Below are 18,232 nucleotides of genomic sequence, written 5' to 3'. Positions count from 1 at the left end.
TCCAGGCCTGCAGAACTGAAAACATAGAACTGAAACACTAAACATAGAATTGAACAGGCATTATTAGCAAAATAAAAAAAAGTAGCAATTGTACAGAAGTGAAAAACATATAATATCACTAAACAAAATAGACTAGTAGCATCCATTGTACATCAAGATGTACACAATGGTACACATTTAAAAAAGACAGGTAAGGAAACTGAAGTGCACAGAAAGGTGTACATAATGGTACACGGCTCCTAAAACTAATTATCCACGCTTAGGAAAATGAAAAGACATTACCAAAAATAAAAATCAAAAACATAGAATCTTTTGAACAAATCAAACATAGTAAAAAGCATCAACACATGGGGCAGATAACTCTGTTGTGGTGACAAAGGGTGAAGCACTTTGTGCACATAATAGGTCTCTTTTGCTTCTCCCAAGCATTCTTGAAACGCTGTGTTTTTCGTCTACTAGGTAGAGGAACAAGAATAGGAACAACAATCCTATCACTAGGATCATAAGCCTGCGGCTTTTCATAATTAGGGATTGGAAAGATGATCTCCTGGTATGTCCTGTTGTACCATTCAGTGGTAAAGTATGGCTCAACAAATGAATAAATGTCCTCCCTCGTAGCTTGAATGGCAGCACAAGCATGTGCACAAGGAAAACCATTTACTGGCCACCTGTGACACATACAAGTTCTCTCCAATAGATCTACAGAATGAGACCGGGGAAACTTGACTTCATACAATCTTTCCATGGACTGAAAAACAGTCCAAGTATGACCAATGTCTATGTTCTCCTTTAGTATAGCCTCGTATACGGGAGTGAGCCTAGTATTGAAATTCTCAAGACCTTCTACCCTTCTCTCAGAATTCTTCTTCATAAAATTCAAACTAAGATAATAAAAACACAGAACAATAAAATCAAAACATGATATAGAAGAAATACAGATAAAACATGTGTATAACAATGTACACATTAAGGAAATCCATGTGTACAACAATGTACACACAGTTGCAGAATCACAGATAAAACATGTGTACAAGTATGTACACATCAAGCAAATCCATGTGTATGACAGTAAAAAATAAATGAATGAAACACTAAACATAAAACTCACCGTATCGCATCGAGAAGAGCAAAAGCAGGCAGCTTTCTGAACTCAAGAATCCAGTTATTGAATGACTCGAAAATAGATGAAGAGTGAGCAGCATATCTGCATACAGGGAAAAATGCATTTGCCCATTTCTCCTTTGGAATAGTCCTGATATAATTAGCAACATGTCCACAACCAATTGCATGCATGCCCCGCAAAGCTTCTTCAAAGTTAGCTGTTGTGTAAGAATAAGCAGCTTTGTAAAAAAAATCAATAGCGGCCTTGGAATTCGCATCACTTGATCCAATAGGGAGATTGCACTTGATTTGGTAAAAGCAATAGTTGTGATGTGAACCAGGAAATACTCTTGGAATGCCCTGCAAAAGTCCTTCATGACGATCACTAAGGAAAACAATCGGACGACCATCGACAACTTGTTTAAGATTATCTAGAAACAAAAACCAATTATCTTTGTTTTCAGTAGACACAATAGCAAAGGAATATGGTTAAAAAACATCATTTCCGTCGATACATGTTGCAGCCATCAAAGTACCCCTGAATCTACCAGTAAGTAAAGTAGCGTCCAAGTAAATCATGGGCCTGAGATATCTACAGCTATGCTTGCAAGCAACGAAAAAAATGAAAATCCGCTGAAATCTTCTAGTTTCTTCATCAACTTCAAGTTTCACAAAGCTATCAGGATTAGTCGCTCAATGGCTTTGACATACCAAGTTAAATCGCTATAGGACTTCTCGTCGTCACCAAACTGTTCTTCAAATACGACTTCTTTCCCTCTACGGGCATGGTGATACTTAATATTGGAACCATAAGTCTTCTTAAAAAGTGACATGATCTGTCTGGGTTTTAAAGTGGAATCACCCTGTATATTGTCAGTGATCAAATGCTTAATTAACTTGGTTGTCACCGCAGGACTCTTCAACCTCAAACCAACACCACAACTACAAAAAAAAAAAAAGAAGCTGGAATAAGTAATGTGCACCACAATGTACACCTAATAAGATCTCAAAACCAATAACACATATGCAAAAAAAAAGCACATACCAAGCAAGAATATGAAATTGACACCACAATGTGCTACCTAAAAAGCCTACAACAAGTAAGGTGCACCACAATGTACACCTAAAACAAGTCTACATATTAAAGCCTAAAAATAAATAACGTGGATCACAAAAACAAGAATAAGTAATGTGGACTAATATGAATACCACTAACCTGTGAATAACATTAGAATCTTTCAGCACAAATCGAGAAATATCACCATTCACAGGCCCAAAGTGAATCCTCCAACCATAACCATCTTCTTCGCACTTCGCAGTAAAACGAGTCCTGTCATTTTTAAGAATAACAACCTTGTGACCAATATCCATCTTGTACTTATCAACAGAAATCCTTACAGCTTTAACACCACCCATAAATTTTCTACCAATCTTGTCAAAAATATAATTTCATTCATCGATAATGAGAGGCTTGGCCTTGTCCACATCATGATCGACCATCCTTACAAGCTTAGGACTTTCACTTACACAAGATCGAGAAGTACTAGAACCATAAATAGTGCTACAACCAGAATTAGAACGAGAAGTATGCTTCAGAATCACATCGACATTCAAATAGAAAACTTCATTGTTCGTATGAATAACGAGAGTAATTAAACCTTGCAGTTGTATATCACCTTGTATAAAACATACTTGACCACTATCCATATAATAAAAACATATACTCCAAGGAGACAAAGACCTCCACTGCTTACATGCAAGATGCTTCAATTCATCAATGGTGCTCAAAGTATTAACACGAAAAGTAGCAGAATGCTCACCATGATTCAAAACATCATGAATAAGCTTCTCAAACATATTTGATACCCATACATATAACAAAAGAAATAATAATAATTTCAGATTTGCACAACCTAAAACTTGAACAATGTACAGGAAAGTACAAATTTAATTGAAGCCAAAAATGAAATTTCAGTAAACTTAAAATCAAAGACACTCCATCGACTAATCGAAGATATAAGCTTCAGAATATTACTAGAATACATAATTGAATAAACCAGAAGCCTACAATATAATATCAGTTCGATTTTATATCATGCAACATAACACCAAAATCAAGAGTAATCAAAATCATTCAACGAAAATCAAAAGCTAAAATATAAAAAAAATCAAATCAAGAACATACAAACAATAAGATGTAACATATCGAATTCATATCATCAACTGATAAAATCAAAAAAAAAAAAAACTAAATATCAGAAACAAAATTCAACGATGAGGCAAAAAGAGAACTAACCTGAAGTTGAATTCTGTTAAATATCAGAAACGATCAAATCCAACCTAACCTCTATAAATCTGTTAAATCACTTCTGAAATCTATATCTGGATCGATCTATCTCTGAATCTGTCGTGAATTCAAATCTGAGATAAAAAAAATCAATTTCAAAACACTTCACCAGTAACCTGAAGTTGAATTATGTTGAAGAAACGATGAATTACAACAAATTCTCTCTGAAACTGTTAAATCGCCTCCTCAATACTTCTCTCACTGGCTCCCTGTCTTGAGTTCATGTTTGAGATCTGAAATTTTCGATTTCAATCCTGATTATATATATGGAATCGGTTCAAGGGTAGTTACCGTATATTGGAAGTACAGAAAATCGGGATCGTGGACCACTTTTGGACTAACTCGTCCATATTTGGACTAAACTGTTGGAGGCGGGGCTTTTTTGGACTAGAGAGTACTAGTCCTGAGATGAGTGGACTAAAGTGTCCTACGCCCAGTAAATTTGGGACTAAACGTCAATTTCTACTGATTCCCAACAGAAGTAATTTCCTGGCGTGGTTGGATGTACAATCAAAAGTAATTTCCTGAGAGCAAAAAATTGTTATAATGTGTTTGGATACAAGAAGCGAAAGTCAGAAGAAAAAGATATGTTTCATAAAAAGTCAATTTTTCTGCTTCTAGAAGTCATTTTCATAAAAACAACTTTCAGCTAAGGCTGGTTCCTATGGGGGTTGGCTAAACCCTTCATTTGCCATGCCGGCTGGCCTGGAAAACTGCCCGCGACTATGAGGGAAAAGTTAAGCGGTCGAGTCTCCACCGAACGGTTGAAACTAAACTGACAGGTTTAAAGAAGAGCGCCAGCTGTCTAGCGGTGGAGTATCGACCTCTGGCGGTCTTCTTCAAACCTGTCGGTCTAGTAATCGTCGATTATGAAATGGTGAAGTAACGGCTATTCCCCCTCCCCCACCCCCACGCCTCCCTATAAATTCACCCCATTCAATTCAATTTAATCACACCTCATTTTCTCATTAAATCTATCATCTTACTCTTTTGTACCTTTAATCATCTGTTTAATTTTTATTTTAAAGAACAACAATGAATATTCGTTCAGGCGTTTAAACAAATTGATGATGAGTCAGATGAAGATAAATATCTAACCAACAACTTGTTGCAGCTATATTCATCGGGACAAAACCTAAGGATCCAGAGCCAAAATAAGTGTTCACAAGAAGATATACGTATCGGGGTTGGAATGAATGGCACGAGAAGCTGATGCACGATTATTTTCTTCTCGACTGTGTGTTTTCTAATGAAAATTTTCAAGGCCGATTCTGCATGCCCCGACATTTGGTGCTAAAGATTATTGGTGAGATTTGTAAGGTAGAACCTCAATTTAATTATTAGCATGATGCACTGAATATTAGGGGTCATAACCCTGAACAAAAGGTTACTTCGGCCTTAAGGATTCTAGGATATGACAGACCTCCAGATTTTAATGATGAGTACCTTCGCATTGGCAAAACAACCGCATACAAGTATCTTTCGTTGTTTTGCGAAACAATGATTAATCATTTTGGTCCAACCTATTTACGAAAACCAACTAACGCAGATATTAGAGAAATATTAAAGAAAAATCAGGAAAGGGGATTTTCCGGAATGCTGGGTAGTCTTGAATGCATGCATTGAGTATGGATCGGATGCCCTACCTATTGGTCCGGTCATTACGCAAAACCAATGGTTATCCTTGAGGCTGCTGCTTCTTATGATTGTTGGATATGGCACACTTTTTTTGGTCTCCTGGGATCTCAAAAGGATATAAATATTTTACACAAATAGGATTTGTTTGGAGATTTAAAGTATGGAATTTCTCCACGGGTAAATTTCAGTATCAATGGGAATGAGTACACTTATGGTTATTATCTTGCAGATGGAATTTGTCCAAAATGGTCAACTTTAGTTCAATGTTACCGTCAGCCACCTGCCGATGAAATGGGTCGTTAATACTCATCTTCCAATGGCAAACAAATGAATCTGAGAAAGGATGTGGAACGGGCTTTTGGAATTCTGAAGAGGAAGTTCGCAATAATTTGTGGGACTTATCGTGGTCTAAGTGCTCGTGAAATGCATAAGACTATGCTGACTTGCATCATTATGCATAACATGGTTATCCATTAAACTCATCGTAATAAGAATTGGACTAACTGAAAAAGCGGGGGTACAACAACCACACCCAATATTTCGATTAACAATCTGTATGGACTAACTCCAATATACCTTCAAGAGAATCAACTAGACTCAATCTTAATAAAGTATATCAAAGAGTTATATCTCTCTTTCTCGACAAGCAAATAGAAATCTACGAGTCTAATTGAATACAAGAGAAATCACTTGAACAGTACCAAAGACAAATATTCAAGTATCAATCAATGTCAATCAACAACCAAAGGTCGGATTTCCAATTGATTGATTCAGACGCACAAAATATTTCAATTATATAACAAAATATAATGCATAAAATAAATAACACAGACACCATAATTTTGTTAACGAGGAAACCGCAAATGCAGAAAAACCCTGGGACCTAGTCCAGATTAAACACACACTGTATTAAACCGCTACAGACACTAGCCTACTATAAACTAACTTCGGTATGGACTATAGTTGAACCCTAATTAATCTCATACTGATCAAAGGTACAGTTGCGCTCCTTACGTCTCTGATCCCAGCATGATACTACGCACTTGATTCCCTTAGCTGATCTCACCCACAACTAAGAGTTGCTATGACCCAAAGTCGAAGACTTTAATAAACAAATCTGTATCACGCAGAAAAGTCCATGATAATAGATAAATATGTCTCCCACAGAAATACCCACAAGTTTTTGTTCGTATTTTGATAAATAAAGGGGAACATGAACCAATTGATAACCCGGACTTATATTCCCGAAGAACAACCTAGAATTATCAATCACCTCACAATAATCTTAATCGACGCGGCGAAAGAAGATATTGTAGAATCACAAACGATGAGACGAAGATGTTTGTGACTACTTTTATATCTTGCCTATCGGAGATATTAATCTCAATCCATTCGTTACTATTGTACTCAACACGATAAAATCAGCAAGATCAGATCACACAACTACGAGAAAGTAGCATATGTCTGGCTTCACAATCCCAATGAAGTCTTCAAGTCGTTAACCTAGTTTACAAGAAGAAACCTCAGGTTAAAGGAGAATCGACTCTAGCTAATACAACTAGTATCACACATGAAGTGTGGGGATTAGGTTTCCCGGTTGCTAGAGTTCTCCCTTATGTAGTCTTTCAAATTAGGGTTTGCAATCAATGTTAGTTCAGTAACAAAGAAGTCAATATTCACCGTTAGATGAAAACCTGATTAGATTCAAGCTAATCTCTTTCAACCATTGGATCAAAAACTTAGCTTGTTACGCATAAATGACATGAACGCTTTTAGGTTTGTGTAACTGTACCCAAACATGTACATTTGTTGGTTCGACAGTAGTTAACCAAATGTTAGCCATATGAGCACTTTCATATCAACCATATTCTTCTTCACCATAACTAGTTCAAATGACTCAAATGAACTAGTTAGAGAGTTCTCCAATTGTATAAATCATATATAACGAAGCAAAAACGATTTGATTCACTCGAATCGATTCATGAACTTTATAGCCACGGTTTGAAATTTGCATTCCTTAGTTAATATAAATATAAGTTTACAAATAATCGTCTTTAGATATAACCAACTCAAGTACGCGGACTTAGTTCGCTGACTTAAGTTCCTGGAAGGAGTTCACAAACTCCAGCAGATATTCTCGGGATGAGAACCTCCGCCAGTTCGCGGACTGAGTTCACAGCTCTTGTTCCGGTTTTCCTGATCAACAAAGTACGCATACTTTGGTTCAAGGAATAAGGACTTATACATATATGTGTTGCCACACAATGCTTATATCCAACAATGGTTATATAATCTAAACTCTCATTTCAATCATTGAAACATTCTTAGAGGACGTTATATAGTTGTTATTCACAAACCATTTTTCGTCAAAGCCATTTTCAAAGTGATTGAAACATAACATGACTTTCGTCACTAGGTAAAGATGAACTTGGCCAAAGCGAAAGCTTACCAACATATATTTCGAGAAATAGATAAGCGAGATAAACTCGGCTTGAAATAACAAATGTGAATAATCAAAGTCTATATAGCAAAACGACTTTTGTATCAAGATAGGAGATACAGTAGATAGAATTATGAGTGACAGATAAGTTCAAGTCTCCACACACCTTTTAGTCGATGAAGTTCCACAAGTTCCTTGAATAGTTCTTCGTCTTGTATGATGATCTTCATGGAGTTCTTGAGCTGAACTACACTTTCTATCATAGTCCGAGACTTAGCTATAATAGACTAGAAATCAAGACTTATAGTTTTGATCACTAACATTGACAAACATGCTTGAGATAGCAACGCATGCGAGTTCGACCGAGTAGTGCTCTAACAATCTCCCCCTTTGTCAATTTTAGTGACAAAACTATCAATACATATGAAATACAAAAATAAATAAATAAACTTTTGTAGCTCCTATTCCACATGCCTAATCTTCAACATTACTCGAAATCTTCGTCACTTCCAAGTACTCCAATGATCCCAAAGGTTGTAAGTTCAACATTATCGTTGTTGAAAATCTGTAGCTATAACAATGAGAAAACAAGTATTCTCAATCATTGTCATACAGTGTCATAGTATCATTATGCAGCATCAAAGTTCAATTGTATCACAACTTCGACAACAATACTATGGTGATATGTATCACTCCCCCTTAGTCAATACTCCATCTCACATGGAAACCACTCCTCCTTACATATTGATCCGAAAACCATATGTATTTGTAGTGTGAACTACATATTAATTCTCCCCCTTTTTGTCAATCAAAATTGGCAAAGGTACGAAAACGAGATCCTAATGAAATTTCCAACATACACATTTCATGACCAAAAGAAAGCACATATCAACTTGTTTAGATGCAATCATAAAGCCGAAGCTAAATGCTTTCATCAGGGAGTTTATAAAGACACAAGATAACCCCTATAATACTCCACAGACGCACTCCCCACAAAGATTTGGCAATTAAGCACAAGTTCAATTAAGAACTCTCCCCCAAAAAATGTCATTCCCGAAAGAACAAAAAGAGCGACCTTAATTTCAAAAGAAAAGAAGGATTTCTTTGGACATAACAAATCATATATGAATATGAATTTGAATCCAAAAATACTCTATTAGATTAATCACACGAGAACCCATAATTAATCTAATCGGAAAAATACAATCAAATTAACCACAAAAAGTGATGAATTTAATTGATCATGCTCGACATAAGAGAACTTACGGAGCCTCACAGTATATACATAAAATTATGGATCAAGGAAGATCAATACTGCGGAATATACAAGGATTCATTCTATTTTCCATCATTATTCACACAATGACATACAATAGACATAATCCTTGTCAACAAAAGATTTCAACATATCTTCTATCAATAAATGACATAATAGGCTTAACTTTTGTATTTGTCAAAAGTTCATTCATTCTTTTATCAATACATGCATATCGACATATGAAAGACTTAACTTTTGACAAGGTATAAGACATCACAGTTCACGGACGCAAACACACATATCCCATAACAAATTGCAATATATGAAACCATAAAGATTAATACTGCAAAAATCATCTTCCAAACAATTTTTTAGAATTTAAACGAATAAACCTAAAACCATGAAGATGGAACGTTGGACATAGCTATGTGTAATCCCAATAATGGATATTCCAAACTCTAGTTATTCTTCATGAACCTTCTTTAAATAAGCTAGGAGTAAATATCAATAAACCTTCTTGACTGATGTCGAACTAGGGCCTTCTGAATCTCATGAGTCTTAAGCACAAAAGCCTTTATTTGTTGAATCTCCTTTTGCATCTCCTTCAACACTTCAAGAACATCAGAAAACTTCTAAGAAATTGAAGGAACAACTCTAGGCTTCCTCAAATTCCTTCTTTTCTTTTCAATATCGGAGCTAACGGAGATTTCTCTTTTTCCTTCATGATTGATGGCTTGAAAATCATATTAACATCTTTTCCATCAGAAGACATGATGCTTGGAGTATCCATAAACGTATGGGTTTGTGAGAGGAAATCACAATTTAAACTCAACAAGTAGTCTTGAGATAAAAAGAGGTTCCAGGGAAGGAAAAAGGAATGTAGGGTTACGCAACCTTTTAACAGGTTCGTGCACGCACAACTCTGAACCTTAGAGAGAGTAGAATTGTCGAGAATAACCCTCTTTTATTGATAGACACAAAACTAAGAAAAGAAGAAAAACAAACTTTTCTTAAAGCCTGAGAGGTACACAATCTTGTCTCTTTTGATTAGACATATGAGACAGGATTTACCAATCAACACAATCAAGTTGTGTTGCGGTGAACAACAATTTGTCCACCATTTTCCTCTTGAGAGGAATCCACAGACCTTTGTCTATCAAAACGATTTAACCATACTTTCTTCTCTAATGGTCTTGTTTTATCCTTGAAAACTAACTTCTTAGACGAAGATAAAATCCAACATACCTCAGCGCTCTTCTGAGCAAGTTTAAGCTTATTTGCTAATCGATTTGCTCTTTGTTGAAGTTTGTTCACATGACTCAATTGGTGTTTGTACTTGTAACACTTTGATAATTCATGACCCTTTAGAAAACAATATGAGCACGTCAATCTTGGATATAAATCAGGCATCTGAGATGTGCAAGCTGCTATACACACAGTGGAACCTGAAACATCACATACAGAGTTTCCAAGAAAAGGGTCAATTTTTTCTTCCAGATTGGTTGAGTTTTCTTCTGAAAAAATATCAAGATTGACGTATGTATTTTTACAATTATCAAAGTCAATATTTTCACCAAGAAGTGCAACGCTTGATTTCTAGTCTTCATTAGAATCATAGCTGTCAGACATTTCATCAAGAGTTTCTGCAAGACCTTTGTTCCCAGTGTATTTCTTCCGATTTGGACACTCGTTTGCAAAATGACCAAAACTTTTACACTTAAAGAATTGAGGCATATCCTCGTCATAAGTTTCATATGTGTCCCTGTTTTGAAGAGGAATACGATTATGAGGTTTAACTGATGACTTAGGTTTGTCTCTTGAAAACTGTTTACTTCTCTTTAATAGAAGATCTCTAAACTGTCTTGTGATCATAGAGACTGATTTGTCAAGATCTTCATCTGATGAATCAGTCTCAGAAAGACCATCCTCAGAGACATAAACACTTTTACTTTTGTCAAGTAATTTAGTGTTCTTTTGTGCTTTGAAAGAAACATCCTTTCCGACTTTGGATGTGTGCTCATGATCAAATATCTTTAGCTTTCCAACCAATGTGTTTCTGGAAAGAGCATCAAGGTTATTTCCTTCAACGATGGCATGCTTCTTAGAATCGTATCTAGATGGCAGTGATCTGAGAATTTTCATCACAATGTCCTTTTCAGGAATAGTCTTACCCAATACAAAAGATGCATTAACAATTTCAGACACTTTTTGATTAAACTCATCAAATGAATCTTCATCTTCCATACGAAGGTTTTCCCAATCAGAATTAAGGTTTTGAAGCATGGATTCCTTTTCACTGGTATTACCTTCGAATATGGTTTCTAAGATATCCCAAGCATCTTTAGACATAGTGCATGTAGTCACATGGTGCTGAAGATCTGGGGTAATGGCATGTATGATGGCATTCAAACCGTCAGAGTTTTGCTTTGAAGCAAGTATCTCGGCAGGACTGTATTCACCAATGTCCTTAGGAATGTTTACATTTCCTACTGCCACAACGGGAGAATCATAGCCATTAACTACATATACCCATGATTGAAAATCACGTGCTGGAAGAAAAGCTTGCATATCAATTTTCCACCATAAGTAATTAGAGCATCGAAGACTGGTGGTACGTTAATAGATATAGCACCTCTGTCCATAAAGTCAGATCGCTACAAACACAGACTTGTAAGGTCTTTAACGTGTTTTCCTGCTCTGATACCAATTGAAAAAGCGGAGGTACAACAACCACACCCAATATTTTGATTCGAAATCTGTATGGACTAACTCCAATATACTTTCAAGAGAATCAACTAGACTCAATCTTAATGGAGTATATCGAAGAATTATATCTCTCTTTCTCGATTCAATTCTTTACTCAAGTAAATAAAAATCTACGAGTCGAATTGAATACAAGAGAAATCACTTGAACGGTACAAAAGACCAATGTTCAAGTATCAATCAACTTCAATCAACAACCAAAGGTCGGATTTCCAATTGATTAATTAAAACGTACAGCCTGTGATATTTCAATTATATAACAAAATATAATACGGAAAAGAAACAACACAGACACCAGAATTTGGTTAACGAGGAAACCGCAAACGCAAAAAAACCCCGGGACCTAGTCCAGATTAAACACACACTGTATTAAAACGGACACTAGCCTACTACAAACTAACTTCAGTCTGGACTATAGTTGAACCCCAATCAATCTCACACTGATCCAAGGTACAGTTGTGCTCCTTATGTCTCTGATCCCAACAGGATACAACACACTTGATTCCCTTAGATGATCTCACCCACAACTAAGAGTTGATACGACTCAAATTCGAAGACTTTAATAAAAAATTTGTATCACGCATAAAAGTCTATGATAATAGATAAATATGTCTCCCACAGAAATACCCACAAGTTTTTGTTCCGTATTTTGATAAATCAAGGGGAACAGGAACCAATTGATAACCCGGACTTATATTCCCGAAAAACAACCTAGAATTATCAATCACCTCATAATAATCTTAATCGACGTGGCGGAAGAAGATATTGTAGAATCACAAACGATGAGACGAAGATGTTTGTGACTACTTTTATATCTTGCCCATCGGAGATATTAATCTCAATCCATTCGTTACGATTGTACTCAACACGATAGAATCAGCAAGATCAGATCACACAACTACGAGAAAGTAGTATCTGTCTGGCTTCACAATCCCAATGAAGTCTTCAAGTCGTTAACCTAGTTTACAAGAAGAAACCTAAGGTTAAAGGAGAATCGACTCTATCTAATACAACTAGTATCACACATGAAGTGTGGGAATTAGGTTTCCTAGTTGCTAGAGTTCTCCCTTATATAGTCTTTCAAATCAGGGTTTGCAATCAATGTTAGTTTAGTAACAAAACATTCAATATTCACTGTTATATGAAAACCTGATTAGATTCAAGCTAATATCTTTCAACCATTGGATCAAAAAATTAGCTTGTTACGCACAAATGACATGCACGATTTTAGTTTTGTGTAACTGTACCCAAACATGTACATCTGTTGGTTCAACAGTAGTTAACCAAATGTTAGCCATATGAGCACTTTCATATCAACCATATTTTTCTTCACCATAACTAGTTCAAATGACTTAAATGAACTAGTTAGAGAGTTGTTCAATTGTATAAATCATACATAATTATACAAGACACAATCGAAGCAAAAACGATTTGATTCACTCGAATCGATTCATGAACTTTATAGCCACGGTTTGCAATTTGTATTCCTTAGTTAATATAAATATAAGTTCACAAATAATCGTCTTTAGATATAACCAACTCAAGTACGTGGACTTAGTTCGTGGACTTAAGTTCCCGGAAGGAGTTCACAAACTCCAGCAGATATTATCGGGATGAGAACCTCCGCCAGTTCGCGGACTGGGTTCGCGGACTGAGTTCACAGCTCTTGTTCTGGTTTTCCTTTTCAACAAAGTACGCATACTTTGGTTCAAGGAATAAGGACTTATACATATATGTGTTGCCACAAAATGCTTATATCCAACAATGTTTATATATTCTAAACTCTCATTTCAATCATTGAAACATTCTTAGACGATGTTATATAGTTGTTATTCACAAACCATTTTTCGTCAAAGCCATTTTCAAAGTGATTGAAACATAACATGAATTTCGTCACTAGGTAAAGATGAACTTGGCCAAAGCGAAATCTTACCAACACATATTTCGAGAAATAGATAAGTGAGATAAACTCGACTCGAAATAGAAAATGTGTATAATCAAAGTCTATATAGTAAAACGACTTTCCTCAAGATAGGAGATAAAGTAGATATACTTTTTTGTGATATATAAGTTCAAGTCTCCACATACCTTTTAGTCGATGAAGTTTCACCAGTTCCTTTAATAGTTCTTCGTCTTGTATGATGATCGCCATGGAGTTCTTGAGCTCAACTACACTATCTATCCTAGTCCGAGACTTAACTATAGTAGACTAGAAATCAAGATTTATAGTTTTTATCACTAACATTGACAAACATTTTTGAGATAGCAACGCATGCGAGTTCGACCGAGCAGTGCTCTAACACTAACCATCAAGATGAAGACTTAAGGCCTGAGATTATACCAGCGGATGTGATTTTTAATTGTTGTTGTAGTAATAAAGATTCGAACTCTAAGACTTGTAAAGGTTAAATTTAAAGATTTAATGAAAATTATAAATAAAAGCGAGAGTCACTGGGACTAGGATTTCACCAAATTCATATCATCAAGTTCAATTATTTATTCTTCAACAATTCTAGCTCAATAAATAAAAAACATGGACTCTTGTTTTTGCTAAGATAGATTCTCAAAATATTAGTTGTAAATCCTAAGTATGGGACATCAAAACATCTAAGAAAGCATGACCCATCAAATGAAATGACAACTAATTAATCAAAATCATAATTCTATTTTAATTAGTGCAAAAGTCATATAGAGAATAAAATAATTTTACCCATGTATGAAATTCGGCTTCCTCCGTCGTCCCAATATTGGGGTTTAGCTACTCATGATGTAGGCACTCTCAGAATAGTTTTTATATAGCTCAAATGGTGTTTACAATGAAGAAAAAGAGAAAAATAACATAAACCGCTAAACAGGCGTTACAAACTCTCCCAACTCACGATACCCATCTATGACTCCAGTAAACTCATTATATAGTCTCAGTAGCATCCAATATCTCTTGTTCAATGCGCAAATATTCTCTCTTTACTCCATTATTCTCCACGGGAATATTTTCCATTATTATCACGCGATTATAAGTTGTTTGATTCATCCCAAAACCCCCCATTAGACATCCACAAATATTAAAAGTATATCCTACGTAACTTCCTATTATAACTCAGGGATTCAAATCACTTAAATCCGAAATATCTTCTTTTGACTTCTCTGCCAAATCATGGAGATTTTATTCTCCTTCCCTTTTCTGTTACGTGTATATGAGCTGTTGAACTATCTTCAAGATAATAACAAATCAAAAAAGAATATCTTCTTTCCATTTCCTTTCATATAACTCCTCCAATCAATGCAGAATACACTCTAACGACAAATCTTCTCCAAATCAGCATGTAATAACACAAACAATATCTTCACCTCTATTTTCTTCAAACCGAGAATATATCCTTCCTTTTACAAATCAAAGGCAATCACCGCTCCTCCCCTTATCCAATCCGGGAGTGCGAATAGCAATTAAGGTACCCCTTATCCAAAACTGAGAGTCCGAATAACTTGTGTCCTCCGGGGTACAAAAACCACTTTTTCGAGCAACTTTCTCCATAAGAGCTTATTTCATAAAAGCACCTACAAACAAGTTTATTAGTGATAAAATGATTCCCATCTAATGTATTTATGAGTGAAAATGCTTCGCACTTTCGTGCTCATCAAATTCCCCACACTTACATTTTGCTACTCCTCGAGCAAAACAGAAAACTGAGCCGCTACACAGCTGGTCATATAATAAGAGAGAAAGAGAGACCCGTTACAAAGCTGGTCTTATAATAAGAGAGAAAGAGAGACCCGCTATACATCTGGTCTTTTATTTTTTTATTTTTTTTAGACCCGCTACAAAGCTGGTCATATAATAAGATAAAGAGAAAGAGACCCGCTACACAGCTGGTCATATAATGCAAGAAAAAAGAAAAGACCTGCTACACAGCTGGCCATAACATGCAAGAAAAAGGAGCAGACCCTCTACACAACTGGTCATGATGTGCAAGGAATTTCCTGAAAAAATAAAGTAAAAAGTTAACCTCTCCCCCACACTTAAACATTATATTGTCCTCAATGTAATTGAGTCATCCAACGCAAATATTAAGATGGGAAATGCAAAAAGTAAACGAAAATTTTAAAAAAAATACACCTACTGGAATATACAAAAGGGATTCCCATAAACTAACAACCTGAAATTTGGGGATCAACCCAAAATACAACAATTACAAATGACAACTTCAGGCTTATGTTATCACGATGCGGAGACACTGAAACTATCAAAAACAAAGACTTACCTCCAAACCAAGTTTTTACAACACAAGGAAGTGTGTAAAGAACATAATATGGGGATATTATTGGGACTTGAAAATTTTCAATTGGCTCATGTACGATATCAGGAATAGGCAAGTCCGCTGGGTACTTAGATGCAAAGTAATCCAACAACACTTTAGAAGCACACAATTCTAACCCTAAATTAGGTAACTTTTGGAAGTCTAGGGGTCTAGAAACAACCTATAAGTTGGGTGAATTATCTTGTGGGATGGATTCATCTATGGAATTAGGCAAATCATCCATACAATCATCCACAGGGTCATCTATATGTTCTGTTTGGAACAGAGAGTCACTGCAAGATTCATCATCATCAGCATATAATCTTTGACATTCAAGAACTCTCAATCTTTGTTCCAAACTAGGCGGTGTGTGTTTGTAATACTTCTCATATATTGTTAAAGGTGATTCTTCACTTACCACATGTGGAGTAGAAACTCCATACTATTTCCTACGCTTATATTCAGCAAGCGTCATATCAGATGAGGTTTCCTGATAATTTGACTTTCTACGCTTATATTCCGCCAGCGTCATCTTAGGTGATGTCTCCTCAGAAGAAGTCATCATCCTCAAAAAGTATCTGAAAACAAATACAAAAAGAAACACATAAAAAGGAAAAAAAATAATCTAAAATGAAATAAAAATACTTTACAAAATAAATAAAAATAAACCTAAAAATTAATCTAAAAACAAATCCGCGTCGGCGGCGCCAAAATGATGTGATTTTTAATTGTTGTTGTAGTAATAAAGATTCGAACTCTAAGACTTGTGAAGATTAAATTTAAAGATTTAATGAAAATTATAAATAAAAGCGAGAGTTACTGGGACTAGGATTTCACCGAATTCATATCATCAAGTTCAATTATTTATTCTTCAACAATTCTAGCACAATAAATAAAAAACATGGACTCTTATTTTTGCCAAGATAGATTCTCAAAATATTAGTTGTAAATCCTAAGTATGGGATATCAAAAAATCTAAGAAAGCATGACCCATCAAATGAAATGACAACTAATTAATCAAAATCATAATTCTATTTTAATTAGTGCAAAAGTCATATAGAGAATAAAATAATTTTACCCATGTATGAAATTCGGCTTCCTCCGTCGTCCCAGTGTTGCGATTTAGCTACTCATGATGTAGACACTCTAAAAATATTTTTTATATAGCTCAAATGGTGTTTACAATGAAGAAAAAGAGAAAAATAACATAAACCGCTAAACAGGCGTTACAAACTCTCCCGACTCTTGATACCCATCTATGACTCCAGTAAACTCATTATATAGTCTCAGCAGCACCCAATATCTCTTGTTCAATGCGCAAATATTCTCTCTTTACTCCATTATTCTCCACGAGAATATTTTCCATTATTATCACGCGATTCTAAGTTGTTTGATTCATCCCAAAACCTTCCATTAGACATCCGCAAATATTAAAAGAATATCCTATGTAACTTCCTACTATAACTCAGAGAATCAAATCACTTAAACCCGAAAATATCTTCTTTTGACTTCTCTGCCAAATCATGGAGATTTTATTCTCCTTCCCTTTTCTGTTACGTGTATATGAGCTATTGAACTATCTTCAAGATAATAACAAATCAAACTATAATATATTCTTTGCATTTCCTTCCATATAACTCCTCCAATCAATGCTGAATATACTCCCACGGCAAATCTTCTCCAAATCAGCATGTAATAACTCAAACAATATCTTCACCTCTATTTTCTTGAAACCGAGAATATATCCTTCCTTGTACAAATCAAAGGCAATCACCTCTCCTCCCCTTATCCAATACGGGAGTGTGAATAGCAATTTGGATGCCTCTTAGTAATTGGGTACCCCTTATCCAAAACTGAGAGTCCGAATAACATGTGTCCTCCGGGGTACAAAAACCAGTTTTCGGGCAACTTTCTCCATAAGAGATTATTTCATAAAAACACCTACAAACAAGTTTATTAGTGATAAAATGAGTCCCAGCTAATGTATTTATGGGTGAAAATGCTTCGCACTTTCGTGCTCATCACCAGCAAGAGGATTACCTGCAAGGAACTATGCGCAAATGACCAGTCATATTGAGAACATAACTCTATATAACAGGTTAAGGGAAGATATCAGAGTGAACCTGTGGGATGATTTTGGAAGAGATGGAGGACGAATTGAGTAGTGTTGTTTCATTTGCTATTTTATAGTGTTTTTTTTTGTTGTTTTTAATTTTTTTTTAAAGAGTCTTCTTTTTAAATTGTTTAATTGTTCCGTAGTTTCATTTGTTGTTCCATAGTTTTATTTTCAAGCTGTTTAAGTTTAAATTTTTTAACGGTCATTTAAAGTAGCGATCTAGACTCAATCGCTAGCGGTATAGACTCGCACGCATTCCTTATAAATATACCCT

The 18,232-nt window shown here is 35.4% G+C and overlaps 1 protein-coding gene across 1 annotated transcript; it reads right to left on the bottom strand.

Annotated features, from left to right (window-relative positions):
* Positions 1 to 340: 340 nt before the first annotated feature.
* LOC113359071 lies at positions 341 to 2,517 on the bottom strand. The gene is made up of 5 exons (XM_026602762.1): positions 2,318 to 2,517; positions 1,813 to 2,025; positions 1,638 to 1,699; positions 1,109 to 1,532; positions 341 to 881 (listed from the first exon to the last, which is right to left on the bottom strand). Exons 1-5 carry the CDS (start codon positions 2,515 to 2,517, stop codon positions 341 to 343), a joined length of 1,440 nt encoding a protein of 479 aa, XP_026458547.1.
* Positions 2,518 to 18,232: the final 15,715 nt, after the last annotated feature.

This window comes from Papaver somniferum, chromosome 3, assembly GCF_003573695.1.
Source record: "Papaver somniferum cultivar HN1 chromosome 3, ASM357369v1, whole genome shotgun sequence".
In the NCBI taxonomy this organism is placed as follows: domain Eukaryota; kingdom Viridiplantae; phylum Streptophyta; class Magnoliopsida; order Ranunculales; family Papaveraceae; genus Papaver; species Papaver somniferum.
Note: the sequence above shows the minus strand (reverse complement) of the source record. Positions and strands in the feature narration are given on the sequence as shown.

What these genes read in the sequence shown, in the direction of transcription:
- LOC113359071 (XM_026602762.1), bottom strand. Translation starts at nt 2,517, where the DNA reads ATGGGTGGTGTTAAAGCTGTAAGGATTTCTGTTGATAAGTACAAGATG. An exon ending in GATTCTAATGTTATTCACAG is followed by an intron (nt 2,026 to 2,317) that starts GTTAGTGGTATT and finishes TGTTGGTTTGAG; the next exon opens with GTTGAAGAGTCCTGCGGTGA. An exon ending in TCCTATAGCGATTTAACTTG is followed by an intron (nt 1,700 to 1,812) that starts GTATGTCAAAGC and finishes TTGCAAGCATAG; the next exon opens with CTGTAGATATCTCAGGCCCA.